The 19,472-nt window shown below is 40.1% G+C and overlaps 1 protein-coding gene across 4 annotated transcripts in view; it reads right to left on the bottom strand.

Moving 5' to 3' along the window:
• cacna2d4b (calcium channel, voltage-dependent, alpha 2/delta subunit 4b) overlaps positions 1–18,164 on the bottom strand; it is a 68,969-nt gene extending 50,805 nt beyond the window's left edge. For 2 of the 4 annotated variants that reach the window (XM_035156115.2, XM_047339752.1), the window contains exons 1-7: positions 17,422–18,164; positions 11,021–11,102; positions 7,456–7,572; positions 4,962–5,021; positions 3,461–3,623; positions 2,981–3,112; positions 2,139–2,199 (exon numbers count right to left, since the gene is read on the bottom strand). In XM_035156115.2, coding sequence (XP_035012006.1) covers positions 2,139–2,199; positions 2,981–3,112; positions 3,461–3,623; positions 4,962–5,021; positions 7,456–7,572; positions 11,021–11,102; positions 17,422–17,507 — 701 coding nt within the window. In that variant the 5' untranslated portion in view covers positions 17,508–18,164. The remainder of the gene's footprint in view (positions 1–2,138; positions 2,200–2,980; positions 3,113–3,460; positions 3,624–4,961; positions 5,022–7,455; positions 7,573–11,020; positions 11,103–17,421) is intronic. The other 2 variants (XM_035156113.2, XM_035156114.2) reach the window with 1 other exon arrangement.
• Positions 18,165–19,472: the final 1,308 nt, after the last annotated feature.

Raw genomic sequence — 19,472 nt, 5'->3', positions numbered from 1 at the left:
ATATACACAGGGCTGACAAAAGTCAATGTTTGAAACTTGAATTGCATCATCAAATTTACACTGAAATCAATGAACTGGAATTCAATATTCTTTACAGAGGTTTTTTGGTCAAAGATTAAATACTATAGTAATACAGCAATGTTTGTACCAATGCCACAGTATCTTCACTTCAATTTAACACTAACACACCAACCGGTTTTGCTGTAGTAAGATTCATATCACCTAAAAGGAAATAACCCAGAATTAGGCCAGTGTATTAAAGAATTAATGAATGGATTTGATGCTATTTTTGTGTTTCTAGAAAGCCGACGTGGTGCAGCTGGGTTGTGACTCTGTTGGAGCTCTTAAATATATTATAATACTTACATGTATTTTAAAATTTTAATCTCAATATTTCTTACACTTAGTTTAACTGTAAATCCAATGAAGAACACTAGAAACAATGAAGAAACGTGTGACTGTTTTCTCTACTTATGTAGATACATCTGTTTATTTGCGGCTGTTGGTGTATTTATTTCAGGACCAATTCTGAATATATATTCAGAAATAGGAACATTTGACCTAAATTCATGGGGGACGCTTTGTGATTACAAAATGCTCCTTGTGATTACAAAACGCTCCATTTTGTTTCTCTAAACAAAATGTTTAGAGAAAAGCTGTTTCACTTCACTGTTTACAAATGCAAACAAACCTTTAACAGTCAGTCCGTCTCAAAGCATGTCGCTGAGTTTCAGTTTCTGTGTCCCACAGACGCATGTATCAGGCTTTGGCAGCTCAGCAGCAGTAATGCGGCGTGACGAGGCGTTCAGGGACATATGCAGCTCTCTGGTATTATTTAGAAATGCATGAACAGTCGCATATGGTGCCATGTGGGCAGCGCTGACCCGGCTAAGGAGCAGCTTATCGTCTTTTCCAGGGGATCAGGGCTCCGGCTAGCCGCTGCTCAGCCGACACACAGCCAGCGGTACCACCACCTCAGACTGAATAAAACTAGGCGTTACACAGGGGTTTTAATGGTCTTGTTTCACTGAGTCTGTTGTTATGGGAAATACAGACGGGATGGAGAACGTAAAATGAATGCCTTACAACACAGTATTTGAGCATTAAACATGGTCTAGTAAAGTCCTCCATGCCTCTTTCATTGACTCTACTCGATGCAGACTGACTGACTGACTCACTTCCTTTCAGAGAGAAACTGAAACAAACAAAGAACATGGAAAACTGTATTTAAAAGAGGAAAACACTTAACTTAACACTCAAACTGATACTAGTTCAGTTGAGGTGGTAGAGGTTGGCTGAAGGCAGTATTATATACTATAGATAACTAGTGTAGAATCTGTGAAAGGATACATTTTACCCTATCTAGTTGCTTCAAGCCTCTTTTATTGCTGGACTCTATTTGCCTGTTGAGCTGCTGCTGGTGAGTTGACACACCTTTATTAACAGGCTAAATTTAGCAACCCATCTGTCCCAGTGTTTACAGCAGATAAGCATTTAATATAATCCATATCAGTAAACAGAGTTAATTCAGTTGGTTAGAATGGGTCATCAGCTAAGCTGGAATCTCTGCCAGCTCTGTGTATCTCCAGCAGAGCTAAAACTGGAAGACTTTCTGGTGTGTGTGAATGTGTGTGATCTCTTTTTTGACAAAATAGCAATTATAGTGACTTTATAATTACTGTTTCAAGTTTCAACATGACTACTTTATTTGTCAGTCCCCATATACCATATACCATCAAAATTGAATATTGTTTATCTCAGGAAAGTGCGGGGTTGTTTCTGGAACTAACTCTAAAGACTGTCAACACTGCTTCCTTTAACCATCACCTCCACTCCATACTAAAAAACTAAACTCAAACTAAAACGATCTCTCTCCACACAAGCGTTTAGGCTCCATATCAGTTTTAATCCCCATCCCCATCCACACTAATGCTAATATTTATGTAACGTTCTACACTGGTAGCTGAGGCTAATGCCAGTTGTTTTTTCCAGATGGGGGCCATGTGATAGAAGCCTGACATATCAGCTTAGGCTACGTCATGACTGGTGATTTGCAGCTGTCAATTGAATAATTGCAAAAGACACTGACAAAAACAGTTTTATTTAGATTTTACGACCTGTCGGTGGACTGAACTCACCAGTTTCGGTTCCTGCAGTCAAAGGCTGCCACTCCGTTGGAGTCCGGAGTCCATTTAATACCTGACGGAGAATAAATGGATTCATTCAAATCTGATTATTTTGAAAGTAGTAGCAAAAGAGTTTTCAATATAAATGACATGTGAAGGTTAAAGCACATTTGCGACAAAATGTAACTGAAAAAAGCACCATTGCGATGCAATGTGAGTTTAACTTTGGAATCAATCTTACGGATGTAAATGGTCTGTATTTATATGGCGCTTTTCTAGTCTTAATTACCACTCAACGCGCTTTACACTACAGTTTTACATTCACCCATTCCCACAAACATTCATACAGTGCATCTATGTGCAGCACTTTTCTCTATGAGAAGTGACAATTTGGGGTTCAGTATCTTGCCTCAGGACACTTCGGCATTCGATGTATAAACATGTTAGCAGTAATCTACTTTCTCTCTCGCTGAACATGGTCTCTTTTCGAGATGGTGATGGTGGGGATGATAATTTGAAAAGAGCTTCAGCCATTGTTGTATTTAAAAGAAAGGAGGGTATAACACGTCCTCTCAGAAGAATAACTTCTTTAGAGCAGACTGTACGTTACAGTGATTCGTGAGACTGGCCAGTCACCTCAGGGCTAGCTGGTTAGCATGCTAACTTCAGTCGAAGCAGTTAAGTTAACATTGGAGATACATTTTGTAAACGCTTCAGGGTTCCATTCAACCGGACTTAACTAGGCTGGTGTGAACCCGCCCTTGTCTAAGGGGAATCAGACAGGATACTGCTCAGCTGTTATTAAATGTACATTACACCTAGTCTCTTGGACAGTAATTAAAACATGAACCCACCAGGGTAGATCCTGAAGAAGCCAGTGGAGCTGCCAAAGAACTGCCATGTGAGCGTAGGATCTTTCTTGAAGTTACCGATGAAGACGTCGTTTAACGCCTCTGAGTTGTAGATGGCATTGAGGATGTTAGGATCTGCAGATAAAAGAAAGAGAACACAAATACAGTAATACACCGATTTTTAGATATGGTGCAACCTACACTTTCCAAGGCTGTTGTTATCTCATCTTTAACATGAATAAACATAAATAAAACTACTTCAAAGTCATATACAAATCGATACTCTTACAGCTCCAGAACTTGCCTGAGTATAATCTTTTTTTTAAGTTGTCTTCAGTATCATAGTAATACAGTGGCAGCTCTCTGCACATCATTTGCTACAATGCAACTAGAAGCTCTTGACAATTCAGGGCTAATTCAGCATACTTTTATTTGTGGCAAAATGTAAATAACTATACTATTTAAAAAAGGATAACCACTGACCTTTGTTGTAGACATTGGTGGGAACCTGGATGTCACTCTGCTGCATGTTCACCGGCAGATTGTTGAAATGTTCGTTCTCCTCAAGTGCAAACTCCCCGCCCAGTTCCATGTAGTTCCCGTCCTCGTCCATCGAGTTGATCAGCATGGAGTTATAGTAATCAAACTGAGAGGAGACATGATAAGAGTCTTTTGAGAATGAAAAAAACACCCAGTGCCAAAATAAAGCACCATAAATCAGCTGAAGTCGGTTCAGCGAGGGGCTGTGATTCGTCTCCAAAATCTTTGACCTGAATGACACCCGACCACATTGAGCTAAATAATGACAATTTAAAAAGCACAGTAGGAAACATAAGTAAAAATGCCAAAGTAAAAAGAATGCACATGAATGAGAGATTTTTTTGAATTTAAGCATTGGGTAATTCTGGCAATGTCTATTTGTACCGTTTTATTGGAATAAAAAATGAAAACAGGAATATTTGGATGTCTTGAGATTTCATGTAGAATTTCATGTAGAATTTTGATATTTTGTAATAGGAGATAATTTATGCAGCTTGCTATTAATAAGTTCTAATGGGCCATTAAGAGTAATATGGTGCTTTTCTATATTGTGTCCTGTCCTATTAAAATCAGCACTGAGATCCACTGAGTCATTCAGTTGAACATATTTAATATACATATAAATAATATCCTGATATTAATATTTATTTGTATTGTTGTTTGTATTTTGAGATATTATCTGCAAATGTTTTTGGAGATTTGTCTGTGAATCTGTGAAGGAAATAACAAATGTGAAATTTGATTTGTGCAAGTGTCATAGCAAACGCAAAAATGTACACAAATTTGGAAATGTAAGTACGATTTGAACACAATTAATTTAAATGTCTAAATACCAGTACTCAAAAAACAGAATGCAAATAGAACGTTTATAACACTCCCACTGTGTCTGACGTCAACTTACTATACAACCACGCAACTCGGTTTTAATAGTGTTGCATGTTCAAGCATGTGAACACAACTGCTGGAGATGATCTAGTTACTGTTAGTTAGTTAAACCAATAAAAAAAGCATACCATTTGTTGTTACACTTCCACATGAGTCACAGGACCTTATTGTGTCACAGTATGTGTTCTCTGTATGTCGAGTCTTTGCTGCGCTGTCGACCCAGTTTCCATGCAGGATCAGTGAAGTTTGATCTAATCTAATTTCAGGTGTAAGCTGAGGCTTTAAAGCGTCAATCTGCTGCAGTGTCCCTTGTGAAGTGGCCCGCTGTTGCTTCTGATCCAGACACTGATACGATGCTAGCACTCAGCTTAGAGACAAAGCAAAGCAAATTAAAGTTTGACTGATAGAAATGAGATGATTGTGGTGTATATTCAAATTTTGGAGGTTAATTTCAATTGTTTGGTATATATGAAGCTACTGGCCCTGACCTTGTCACAGACATGCAAAGAGCTGGGACAGCCCTGCAAATTTCAACTGGTCAAGACAAACAAAAACTAACCTTCATTGAAGCGTTGAAGTCATGGTAGAGGTCAGCATCTTCAGCCGACTCTGCTAACCTCTGTGGGAAGAAATAGAAATGAACAGATCAGACCGCAAAACACAGTACACATGTCTGTGGGGGAGAATTTTAAACGTTTGTACAATGTGAGGGATAAGGTATTATTTTTGACTGTAAATGTACTTGATTGTCGTAATAGATTTCATAAGACCATTAGCAGTTAACAGTAAAACCTAACTCGCATCTGTGTAATATTGTTAGAGTGCTTAAAGGGACTGACTTTGGTTTTTTTTCTCTCCCATAGTTTGTGCTCTCTCTCTCTCTCTCTCTCAATATAATTATTATCATTAACTGGTGCTGCTCATTATCAAAATCATTACATCTATACTCTTATTATATTGATTATAACAACCAGTCTGACATTGAGTCCTCATTGAGTCTGGTTCTGCTTCTCTTCTGTTTTTTCTCTCCACAGTCATCAATGTTTGCTTGTTGTGGGACCTGTTGGGTTTCTCTATAATTGTAAGGTTTTAACCTAAAGTGCCTTGATTTACTGTTTGTTGTTATTTGGCGCTATACAAGGAACATTTAATAGAATATACAGTGCATCCGGAATGTTTTGTTATGTTTCAGCCTTATTCCAAAATGGATTCAATTCATTTTTTTCCTCAAAATTCGACACACAATACCCCATAATGACTAAGTGAAAAAAGTTTGTTTAAAATGTTTGCAAATTTATTAAAAATAAAGAACGGAAATATAACATGTACATAAGTATTCACAGCCTTTGCTCAATACCTTGTTGAAGCACCTTTGGCAGCAATAACAGCCTCAAGTCTTTTTGAGTATGATGCTACAAGCTTGGCACACCTATTTTTTGGGCAGTTTCTCCCATTCTTCTTTGTAGGACCTCTCAAGCTCCATCAGGTTGGATGGGGAGCGTCGGTGCACAGCCATTTTCAGATCTCTCCAGAGATGTTCAATCGGGTTCAAGTGTGGGCTCTGGCTGGGCCACTCAAGGACATTCACAGAGTTGTCCCGAAGCCACTCCTTTGTTATCTTGGCTGTGTGCTTAGGGTCGTTGTACATTGCTGCATTCATCTTTCCCTCGATCCTGACTAGTCTCCCAGTTCCTGCCACTGAAAAACATCCCCACAGCATGATGCTGCCACCACCATGCTTCACTGTGGGGATGGTATTGGCCAGGTGATGAGCGGTGCCTGGTTTCCTCCAGACATGACGCTTGGCATCCAGGCCAAAGAGTTCAATCTTTGTTTCATCAGACCAGAGAATTTTGTTTCTCATGGTCTGAGAGTCCTTCAGGTGCCTTTTGCCAAACTCCAGGCAGGCTGTCATGTGCCTTTTACTGAGGAGTGGCTTCCATCTGGCCACTCTACCATACAGGCCTGATTGGTGGAGTGCTGCAGAGATGGTTGTCCTTCTGGAAGGTTCTCCTCTCGTCACAGTGCAACGCTGGAGCTCTGTCAGAGTGACCATCGGGTTCTTGGTCACCTCCCTGACTAAGGCTTTTCTTCCCCGATCGCTCAGTTTGGCCGGGTGGCCAGCTCTAGGAAGAGTCCTGGTGGTTCCAAACTTCTTCCATTGACGGATGATGGAGGCCACTGTGCTCATTGGGACCTTCAATGCTGCAGACATTTTTCTGTACCCTTCCCCAGATCTGTGCCTCGATACGATCCTGTCTCAGAGGTCTACAGACAATTCCTTGGACTTCATGGCTTGGTTTGTGCCTTTCCAAATCCTGTCCAATCAACTGAATTCACCACAGGTGGACTCCAATCAAGTTGTAGAAACATCTCAAGGATGATCAGTGGATACAGGATGCACCTGAGCTCAATTTTGAGTGTCATGGCAAAGGCTGTGAATACTTATGTACATGTGATCTTTTCGTTTTTTATTTTTAATAAATTTGCAAAAATTTAAAAAAAAAATATTTTCATGTTATCATTATGGGGTATTGTGTGTAGAGTTTTGAGGGGAAAAAAATAATTTAATCCATTATGGAATAAGGCTGTAACATAATAAAATGTGGAAAAAGTGAAGCACTGTGAATACTTTCCGGATGCACTGTAATTCATTGTGTGTCCACCTGATGAATCTGAGTCCAATATTCCCTCTCTTTTTGCTCTGTTTTTTGTCTCCACCACCTCAGGAGGAAAATATTTTGCACTTTAGCTGATTAATAGTGCCTGCCTCCGAAAACTCCTGCTGCTGCCGTGGTGAGAGTAAACCAGAAATATAAATATTTCGTTCTGTACAGATAAACAATGAGCTGGAACTCACCTTAAGCTCTGTAAAGTTAACGGGAGCTTTTGATTCAGCTGATAATTCTTTGCGGGTTCTTCACTACCACATCTTTTGGATTGTCACTGGCATTATTCTTATAAAAATGTAAATGAGAGCTGCTACTATAACTGCTGCTGCATACTGTTCAGATAACATGCTCCTTACATTTGAAAGTCTTCCTCATCCTCACCTTCACTGACTTCATCTTGCTTCCCAACATTCGTTCGATTTCATCTGAATAATCCTTCACCAAGTCATTTCCCTGAATCTTCACGATCTTGATGATGGACTCCACATCTTTCAGTTTCTGAGAGGAAACAAAAACAGATTTTAAACTTTAAACGTGACTTCAAAAATACCATAACCCTGTATATAAGCCCTTTGTATATCCCAGAAGTCTATGAGCTTATTTGTGTTTTCCATCATTAAACTAAACAATGTGTCTCAGGATATGATTTACAAACTGAGCCTGAGCTTCTGTCTCATGTTTATAGTGCAAATTAAACAATTTGGCAGTAATCTTACTTTGATGTGCTTCATTTCACCATATTTCCACAAACTGATCTCGTGCTGTTGGCAGATTGAATTATTTTTCAGACTTTGAGAAACCCTCAGAATAAATCTTTTACAGCAAGGTAATCAGGTCCCTTTCTCTGGATCAAGAAGCTACAGGCAGATCAGTGAGCTGAGAGAGAGGAGGGACGGCCCAGTCTGCTTATTTACACTCTGAATCATTCAATTAAGTCATCTACTAATTCCAATTAGTCCAAGCAAGCCTGAAGGGAATAGAGCAGGGCCAAACATTTGTGTAACGTCAGTGGAGGTTTCCTGTCTCTGATCCTGGAGGCTCGTAATAGAAAAAGAATCGTTTTGGCCACACATAATTTCTGTTTCTCTGACAGAAACATAATAATACCAGCAGTCATCTACTGCTACTGCTACTGCTACTGCTGCTACATCATCTACACAAACAGTGTTTCAGTGAATCTCTGTGTGAAGGTAGTGAGCTTAAAGGCCTTGAAAACCAATGTTCCTGATCAGCTTCCTACAAATGGAATTTGGGAAGATTTCCATGGTAACAGATGTCCCAAAGTCTTTTATATTCAAATAACATATACAAGAATGACAACTAAAAGGAAAATCCGCATAGTAGTGCATACCTCCACCAAAACCCTCCTGAGCATTTCTGTTTTTTGACAAGCAATTATTCTCTGAGAAATCAAGGAACATTTTTAAAATATCACTATCCTAAATCCATCGGTTGATCCAGATCTGCACCAAAATATAATGGGTTCTTCCCTGACCCAGACCACATCCCTCCACCAAGTTTCACAGTAACCTGTGCAGTAGTTCTTACCAAATCCAAAAAGACTAACACAGAGACAGACTAGTGCAGATGAAAACATAACCTTCTTCGCGGAGGTAATAATTATAATAATACTCATATCTTTATCAGATGCATATATTTAGAATTGCAATTAATAGTAAATTATTAAATTAAAGTTATTAAAATAATCAATTAGCAACTAACTATTTTCATACTTGATTTGTCATTTCAGTAATTTTTAAAGCAAAGCATGCCAATTGTCTGGTTCCAGCTCAAATGCAACTAGTTGCTCCTTTTTTGTCTTGACCTGAGAGGAAACTGAAAGTCTTTCTGGGCTGGGACTGTTGTCCAGTAACCATTATTTACAGGTTAAGAAAGTAATCATCTGATTTATCATTAACACAATAATTATCAGAAGCTTAATCATAATTATTATTTATTTATTTGATATTAGTTAAATATGCATGTGAGATGTAAATATTACATTAATCAGTTTAAATTATAATAAGCAGTTTTAATACGTTTAAGTGGGAGGATGTGAATCCTGCAACTGACCTGATGCAATCCACTAGTGAGCAGGTGTTTCACTAAGTGAGGTTGGGTTAAGACAAGCTCAGTGTCCATGTGTCACTCACAGCCTTAATACCTCAATTGTTTTTTGGGAGGTTGAGATTCACCTGCTTGCACCAGGAGCTAAGAACCAAGCTCCACTGTCAGGACCTGACTCATCATCCTCGTCCCCATCATCATCCTCCTTTGGATTATTGTTATCCACTGTTTACACGACTGCTCGACTTCAGTGTGTTCAAAACTGTAGCCGCCAGACCAAATCTCAAAAGCAGCTGACTGTGTGTTAATTGATTGAAACAGATTTAAAAGTGTTCCTGTTGAATCTTCACTGCATGATTTGGCACAGAGCTACTTGGCTGAGCTTCTAAATCAGTCCTCAGCAGCTTGTTGCCTGAGAACCTCTGATGAGACCTAAGAACAAGGATGGCTCTGCTGTCAGAGAACATTATCTCTATTAACATATCAAGGTGCACATCTTGTCCACACAACCTCTTTAGCATCATGGCTCCCTGAAAATTAGGAACCTGACATATACAAGTGAGAGTGGCAGGTACCTGGCCATGCAAGCAGACAAGTAGAAGTTAAAACTGAGGGAAAGGCTGTGTCTATGTTAATTATTCCACATCTTTAAAAAAATGTTAAATCTCTTTTCAAAGCCAGAGCCTTTGCCTCGCTTATTTAAGCTATTTGTTGATGCCACTAACTTTTTATCAGAAGGTCACAGAGCACTGCTGTGGTAAAGGAGAGCAGTGGTGCAAAATGAACAGGTTTAGTACAAAACTCATTGAAGTCAAGATTGAATATTTTTATTCTTGCCAATATGGAATCGTTAAATGATATGTGGTTCAGCCCTTATCTGGTTTTAAATGGAAGGTTTCTGTATATTTGTTTTATCTGTTCTCTCCTCATGCATCATGTCATTCACAACAAGAGAAAACATGCAGGAAAACAACTGCATGGAACTGGAGAGGGAAAACAATGACACGATCACAGGTTATTTTAGGATGGGTTTAGTTTCTTTACAGGCCTGTTGCTGCGTTGTGTGTTTTTACCACAGGAGGTGCTTTGTGTGTCTGAAAGCAGACACGCTGCAGGCAGCTTCTGATAAATCTAAATCTGACAGATAAATGGATGAATGTCTAAAATCAGAACAGGCCACAAATCCCGACGCTGGTAAAGAGGGCTCGGCCCTCAATCTGGGCATTACCATGATCTCTGTATGTGTGTGTGTGTGTGTGCATACACCCACGCAGATGGAAGCTATCACACACACAGACAGATGAGGATTCACACACTAACGCTCACGTTTGCCTTCTCCCCAGGTTATCCAGTCTGGTTGCAGTAGAATCAGTTTGTGATTTAAAAAAAATCACATTGTATCATCGCAGGACTGATTGTGACTTTAAGACACAAACTGTCAACCTGCTTCAGGATCTAAAGGAAAACACCCAACCCCAGCAAAGATTTAGAATGATGTTGTTTTCTTCTTGTTGTAATGAATAACAGACACATGTTAGGAAAATGACATGTCCAGCAAACCCAATGCAGTCTGTTATATAAAATGTTTCAATGACCATTAACCTCAGCATTCAATTTGACTATATTCAGCACATGTAGACACTCAGAAATCATGTGGGAAGAAAGTATTCACAGAATTTTCACCTTACACTTGTTTGCCTCAGCCAAGTAACAGGAAACACTATGGACTGTATTTCAAAGATGGACGACATGATGGCTTCACTTTTGATGAGCCATCATGTCTTGAATGCCACCTGGTAACTGGCTACAGCATAGGTCACAAACCCTGCCTCCTCCATGTTATTGGATTGGACATGAACCAAAGTTGGACTTGACTTACCTTCTGCAGCAGCATGGAGCCAGAGTATTTGGTGGTTATGTCTCGCAATTGAACGGAGAACATGGTCGCCCACTGCTGCACCCTGAAAGAAAACAGCCGTCAGTGGAACAGCATGATCACAACAATACAACAGTATCATCAACTGGAGGGATGATTAACATGTAAACACAACAGTGGAGAGCAAGACAATAAAGACCTCAGGGCATTGCTTCAGTGGTGGACTGTAACTGAGTACATTTACTCATTTTGTACCTAAATACAATTTATATTTTGACTTTTAACCATTTTGCTCATTGAGATTTTACACACAAAACATCTGAAAGTATGATGCATGATTGTTGTAGGGAAATTTAACAGTTAACCTGGTCTGTATTTATAAAGCACTTATCTAGTCTTGATGATGACTCAAAACACTTTTGCCATTCAACCATTCACACACACATTCACGCAGTGCATCTATGTGCAGCACTTTCTGTATGAAAACAGCACAGCCATCAGAGGCGATGTGGGGGTCAGTGTCTTGCCCAAGGACACTTCAGCAGAGTGGAAGGCTGGGATTGAACTTACTTCTGGTTAGAGGACGACCCGCTCTACCCCCTGAGCCACAGTCAACGGTCAACAATGAACAGTGAAAGCCAAGGACGATTATATTTACTTGATACTTCTGGTATATTTTACCATTAATAATACTTTCACTCATACTTTACTTAAGTGGTAGTTAGTTGAGTACTTGTCTTGGACATTTGGCCTGTCACACACATGTTTGCAAGACACTGACATTCAATATGTATGATACCCCAATAAGTATTTTATACTTATTGGGGATTCTTTGGTCATTGCTCCGATCACAGCTCAGTATCATAGATCAGTCTACTTGAGTATGATTACAGACATTTAATGTACAGCAGCAGACAGATAAGAGACAATGCAGGTTTACTAGCAGCATTAGCATTTTTATTACCTGACATTTTCCACTTTAATTGGCATTTTAGTTAATTTCCCACCCATACAATCTACAACTGGGGTATTTGTAGAAAAACACATACGAATTGTGATTGAAAGACTCTCTCACAATGAGCAGGTGATGAGTGTGAGGGATTGTCTTAAAAAGTGTTCATGTTATGTATTTCAGTTAAAAATGAATTGCGTGGGCGATATATTGTCATCTGATTTCTGAACACTGAACGCTGAAGCCTTAAATTGGCCTTAAGAATCCTGTATCAGTAATGTGGTTGCGGTTGTTATGTATGTATATTGTGTGTTGGATGTGTCCCTGTCATTTTGGTTGTCTGTTGCCAAGGCGACACTCTGCAGGAGCAGCGAGTTATGGCTGAAAAAAGGCTGTTAAATATCAGAGATTTAGATAATCTGTTGTTCATCTGGGTCACAGCAGAGAGCTGCAGGTGTTTGACCAGAACAAACTCACAATAACACAATGCAACACAAAAACAACACAACACAGAGAGCTGCAGGCAGTGTATGAATAACAGGGGAGGCATAGGGAGCTCAGCTCTATTTTATGGGACCTGAAACTAACTGAAAAAACAGACAAATAATCAATATTATTCAGCTCAGATCCTTTAAAGTACATTAGCAAAAGTATTTAATGAAAGCAGTGGTTATCTGAATGACATTATTATGCATGATAAATGAGCAGCATGTTTCTGTTGCAGTTGATGCAGCTGGAGCTGGTTTGAACTGAAGCCTCATTTACATGGACATCACATAAATCTGAGATGATTCATGGGAGAGGATAGAAGAGGAAGTTCTGATTCGTAAATCTCTTTTCAGTTTCTGGACTCTTTCCTTAAATCTTTGATCTTTGCTGTGATATTGGATTAAAATGAAACTATGTCAAACCAGACGTCATAGACATCTGACCCCAAAAAGGCTGTTTTAGTTTGGAATCTCCAGGGTTGTGTTTGAATGGGCAGAAACGGAGACTTTTAGAAATTAAGACACAGACACACAACCACTTCCAGATTGCTTCTTATCAGTCTGGACTTGATTCAACATCAACAATGAATGCAAACACTTTCTGTCAGTAACAGTTTCACCTTGTCGTCAGCCCCCCCCCCGCCCCCAAAAAATGTCCCCATTGCTGTTCCTTGTTTGTACTATTTTCTTTAACCAAACAACCAACTGCAGAGAGGACCATCAGTGTTTTTACTACTACACAGTGTGTGTGTGTGGAGTCAGAGCATAGGCTGTTTATAAAGATGGACAATGCATCTCCACTTCCTCCCACTACAATGATGCCAAAATATCCCGGATTCACTTGGAGCCTCAGTCTTTAGCTTTATCACTCTTTATCTTCGACACTAAACATACGTCAGTTTGATAGTAACTACTGATAATGAAAAAAATATTTGATTTGCACTTTGACATTTAATTTGGCCCATGTCCCATCCACTAACATGGAGGAGCCAGAGTCAATGACCTATTGATTGCGATGCTTTTGATTTGCTTTTGGGCACCTGTCATGTTGTCCATCCCAGTAGATGATTCATACTGGGATTGCATGAAAAGACAAAAGACAATGAAACAGAAAAACTGTGGCAGATACTAAAAACTCACAACTTTGTTTGCAGTGAATTGATGAACATTTTTGAAAAGCATCTCCACTTCTCCATCTCTACTTTTTGAGCCTAAAACAGGTCTGTGAAGCAAACTGTACCTGCAGTGACTTTCCATCTGTTACCAATTCCACCCCCCCCCCTGCTCACACACACACACACACACACACACACACACACACACACACACACACACACACACACACACACACACACACACACACACACACACACACACACACTCAAAATCAGATGATCCACAGTACTGAGGCTGATCTGTCAAACAGATTAAAGCCGAATCACAAAGACTGATAGAACACAGCCATCCTCTAACTTAGGAGGTCACAGTCATCTAATAGAAAAAAAAAACAGAACAAAAAACCACTGCAAGAAACAAATTTGTGTCAGAAATCACCAACGTTCATGAATGTTCAAAGAATAGAATTCTCAGAAAGCTATAACATTTCTAAGTTTAGAATGATAAAGGATTAAAAAAGCAACCAGAAATACCCGATGATTCTGTAATGTGGGAGTCGGGGCCATATTTTGTGCCTCACACGACTGAAACAACAAAGATTCTAATTAACTGTCAAGAATTTGAGTTTACTTGCATCTTTTTTTGCTTTAGCTGCGATATTGTACACAGAGCAACGCAGGACAACAGAAGACCAAGATGTAAAGGCTACAACCCAGGCTTGTCTCAAAATACCCAACAACAAAACTGAGTGAGTGGCATAACAAATGATGAACACAAGTAAAACATGAGATTCAGGGCTGGGTTGAACGTCCTCTAACCAACAAAGTTCATAACTGAGCTACCTCTTGTAATCGTAGGTGAGGTGTATTGTAGACAAATCTACGGTAACAACGGTGAGTATGAGGTGGAAGCTGTGAAAACTTTTCAGAGTTGTAAGATCCAAGCTCACAGTTTTATAAACCTTAGTCACAGGCACAGGCACATCTCTTCAGCTCTGGATTACTAAGCAGTAACCGCAGCTTTTCAGGGGTTTAGGTGTATCTGACAGTGGCCGTCTCTGTCTGGGCCTGCAGTGGTTGGTTGAATGGCGAATGTGGGTCAGGATAGAAGGTGACCCGGGCTGGCGGCATGTGGCCGGTGGCCAGCGAGCCATGCCGGCCCCACAGATGGTGATGCAGGAGGGAGATTGTGTCCTGCAGGAGGCTGCAGCGGTGCAGGACTGCAGCTGCAGGGAGCCTGACATGTTGATGCTAATGGAGTTGATAGCTGTGGGACCTCACTTCTACACCTAAATATATTACACTGTTAATTGTGTAACAATGTGTGTGTGTCAGTTTGAATGGCTTTTACCAGACAAGAGACTGTGCAAATCTGTGTATCATTTGTCCTTCTCATATTGTTTTGGTAATCAAAATCGGGAAAATAGAAATGTGATATCCTATCCTATGCTAATAGTTGAGCTACCTGGTTTCATGTAATGAATATGAGCTTGAACAACAACATAATTGTCTTTTTCCCAGCAAAGTATTTTGGAAAATGTCCCGTTAAAAATGTTCACAGATATAAGGGTCCATGTTTCCTTATATCTAAAGAATCTGATGTTGCCATGGATAGAGTGAGTTAGAATGGTATATGCTAAAGCTATATACCAATAGATACATTGACAATTAATTATTTGATAGTGAAGAACTTTCACAAACGAGAGGATTGTTAGGTTCTGAAGTAATTCATTTCCCACCCGTACAATCTACAACTGGGATATTTGTAGAAAAACACATATGAATTGTGATTGAAAGACTCTCTCACAATGAGCAGGTGATGAGTGTAATATTCACAGAACAGAAACGTCCTGTTGTAATCTTTGCTCTCTACACTCTGTTCTAGATCACTACCAATCTTTAAATCACTGCTTAAAACATTTTTTTATAGGAAAGCAGTTTTAACATTTTAAACTCCTCTATTTTTTTTATTTTACTCTTTTGCAAACAAATTTTGTTGCCTATGAGATTAGTATTTAGAAAAAAAGGCATAGATGTAATGATGTCTGATCTACTGAGCGGGCCACATGGCTTTCATAGCACTGCCACACAAGCCAGTAGCCAGTCAGATTTACCTTTAGCCTCAATGTACCCTCAGGCTCGGCTTTTAGCGTTATTACGATTAAAAGGCTGATACACCTGATGAAGCCAAGGTACAACTGAAGATTATTATTATTATATTCATTATAACAACCAGTGTGACAGAGCTTAAATATGATGGTACACAACTGTTCCTGGTCTCTCCCTACCCCCCCCATCTCTCTCTCTTCTCTCCCCTCTTCTCCACCCACCTCTTCTCTTCCGCATTTGTCTCCGCTCACCCCACCCAGTCGAGGCAGATGGCCGCCCACACTGAGTCTGGTTCTGATGGAGGTTTCCTTGAGTTAACGAGGGAGTTTTTTCTCTCCACAGTCGCCAAAGTGCTGCTCATTGTGGGAACTGTTGGTTTTTCTCTACATTTTAAGGTCTTGACCTTATTATGTTATGATTTGGCCCTTAAAATTGAACAGAATTGAATACCTTTTATTTTAGTCCATTTTTTGCCATGGATTTATTTTGTGGGAAGCACTTTGTAACCTTGTTTAGATAAGTGCGATACAAATTAAGGTATCATTATTCTTATTCTTATTCTTATTAGATCAAATGCAGGCTCAGACGTGTAAATATGGAGGTGAGAAGTTTTCATTTCCAATAAATGATCTTCTGTTTCTTAGTTTTAGTTACTCAGTTACTCAGTTTTACAGCTTCAGAGCACCCACACTGGTGAGAGGCGGAGCTCACACAGCACCTGGTGCCCTGCTGCATAACGGGAGGTTGGAGATAAATGAGGTCTTCTTTTGAATAAGGAATAATGCAAAGCTGCTCTAATAGAGTCCCAGAAAAAATACAGAGCTGCCAATGAACATGATAGATCTCCTTTAAGAAGTGTATCTCTCTGGTTAATTCCTGTAATGAGACAGCAGACATGAGATAACTGAAAGCAGCTGCAACAATCTCTGAGCTGTGTCATGGGCAGAGGAAAGCAGCTTTCTGTGAATCCAGAGGGAAATCTGCCGCCTGTGGACACAAACATATCCCCCTGGGGTTTTCGTGACAACAGAGTGCACCCTGGGAGTCTGTTGTCTCCAGCTCCATTTATCCAGAACAAAGTTTCTATAAGCGTCACATCCACACGGACTGAAACACTGACACTGGACGCTGCCCAACAACGCCTTGCTCAAAAGCACATGGAATACAACCTTTGAGCTCCACCAGGGAGCCAACCTAACTAAAACCCAAACCATGCACGACTAACTGAAAATACAGGAAAAACAAAAACCCTTTAGGAGGATATTAACAACACTGATGGCAATTAAATTCAATATTAAAATTGGACCTTAAGGCATGTTTCTATTTCGTCAAATTGTAAATATCACTGCCCGGATCCCTCCTATTTTAGACATATTGAATCATGAACTTCGGCTCCTTAATGTGACTTTACAAAACATAATAAGTCCATAACAACACAGCATTTATTCCCATCCCTTTGTATTCTCGTATTAGTACAGTTTTAGTCTAACTGACCTATTGATGCATCAGTCACACCCATCAAGCTTTGCTATCTCGATGAGATTTCAACGTTTCCAGAAAATACCAAATGTGTCAGGCTGCATTTTGGGGTGATGCTTCTACAATGATGAAAAATATATGGACCCCTTACTGCTAATATGTAGTGAAACGTAAATATTAAGGGGAAACTAGTAATCTGTCTGTGATTGTAAATTGTTTTCTTGCAGAGAACTAAGGTCCAAGTGAAGAATGGACACTTACGTCTCAGGTGGGATCTTCATCTGAGCCTGAGCTGTAATCCACAGGCAGAAAAATCCCAGAATCCTCAGGAACTTCCTGCCGTCCATCCCGCTTCTAAACTCGGAGCCCAAGCTCCCCACGGATCTGACTATAAAGTTCTGGAGGCAGTGTCACAACCCGAGATCAGCTCTGAAAGTTCAAAGAGATCATAAGGGGTTTGTAGTAAAAGGCTTCCTCATGTTGCTTCAGTGAGAAGATAGTGATGGTGACAGAAGTGGGTTTCTGACCCTGAATGCTCCCCTTCAGGTCTCCATAAAGCTTTTCTGCTGCTGGCATCCTCTCATCGTCTTCTGGGAAATTTACAGAAGATTTTTGTACTGACTTTAAAGTTATCCAGGTCCAACTAACAGGATGGAAAAATCTGTTCCAAAACAAAAGAAAAACCTCTTGTGGTTGAAGAGGTAAAGTGGTCCTTCTTAGAGGCTGCCGATAAAATGTGTCCAGAGGCGTTTCCTCTGCACCTGCCCCAGGTTCTTCAAGGTGTTTCCAGGTTCTTGCAGGTTACTCCTCAGGAAACCAGGACCAGTCACAAGTGGGTTGATATCTCCACCTTGCAGATATTTAGAAAGATACGTAGTCAGCAGCCTGCAGCAGATTTTGCAGCCACTCGTCTCCACTGTCGCCCAATTTGCAACATAATCCACTTGGATTAAAACATCTCTTCCCTATGGAGAGAGAGAGAGAGAGAGAGAAAGAGAGACAGAGAGAGAGCGACAGGGGGAGTGTTTGAGCAGAGGATTGGACGAGAGCTCTGTTTTATCTAAGAGGATTAGAGTAATTTCTGGAGACAGACTCTCCTGTGACCAATCAGAGCAGCCGAAAGAGGAAAAAACACAGAGGTTCTGTTTGGCTACTGAAAGGAAGCGAGAGAGTGAGGCCGGCAGCCAAGAGAGACATGATGCCCCAACACACAAACACACACACACAAACACACACAAACACATACAAACACACACAAACACAGTCATGTCGCCATGACTTCAGAGGACATTACATAGATTTTTTTCTTGGACACCAACCTTAAAACATATCTTCACCCTTCATCACACACACACACACACACACACACACACACACACACACACACACACACACACACACACACACACACACACACACACACTGTCTTGTCTCTGAAAACTTTGTCTTTCAAATGCAACAGCGGTGCCACTACAATGCATCTGGAGTCAATCCCATTTGACATTGGGCGAGAGGCGGTGTACACCCTGGGCATCCCCAGCGTATCACAGGGTTGACATACAGAGACAAGCAACCATTCACATTACATTTACACCTATGGACAATTTATTCTTCCATCAGCCTGCATGCTTTCGGACTGTGGGAGGAAGCTGTTGTTTTACACATCACACTTCTGATTCAGCATGCAATCTAAGATCACACAGGGGGGCGGCAATATGGTGGATTTGTCTGATTCAATGTAAAGTAACAAGCAAAGGCAAAATAATCAGGTTTCCCCTCGAATCCTGTTCATTCTGTTCCCTTGAGTTTTGGGCATATTTAGTCATCCTCACCATTTAGACTTTTACTCCGGACGATCAGGTTAAATAGTCAAATAAAAACTGAAACAAAGTTCATCTAGTTCTATTCCAGACCAACAATGAGCATTTTACCTCAAACTTCAGCAACATGCTTTCAAAAAAGATTTCATTCAATTGGAAAAATGCAACATTATCTGCTCCCTTGAGTAAGTGGCTTGATATTTTGTCTTCCTTACAGTTATCTCAGGGTCTGTGTGGTGGCTTCAGGTGTCTCCTCAGGTTTGTGATTTTGTTTGTGCGATCTCCTCCAGGCATCATGTTTATCTGTAAGACTGGGTCCTCTCAGAACTGATGTCAGTCTGATCATGTTGCTCTACTGGTATGATGAATCACCGGGGAGATCATTTGATTACACATTAGAAATGTGCAGCTCAACCGTTCAAGAAAGAACATTTACATGATGTCATTGTGAGAAAGAAAAGTGTAATTTTGTGTCATCTTTTTGCCCGCTTT

This window comes from Hippoglossus stenolepis, chromosome 5, assembly GCF_022539355.2.
Source record: "Hippoglossus stenolepis isolate QCI-W04-F060 chromosome 5, HSTE1.2, whole genome shotgun sequence".
NCBI classification, from domain to species: domain Eukaryota; kingdom Metazoa; phylum Chordata; class Actinopteri; order Pleuronectiformes; family Pleuronectidae; genus Hippoglossus; species Hippoglossus stenolepis.
This window is presented reverse-complemented; position numbering and strand designations above follow the sequence as displayed.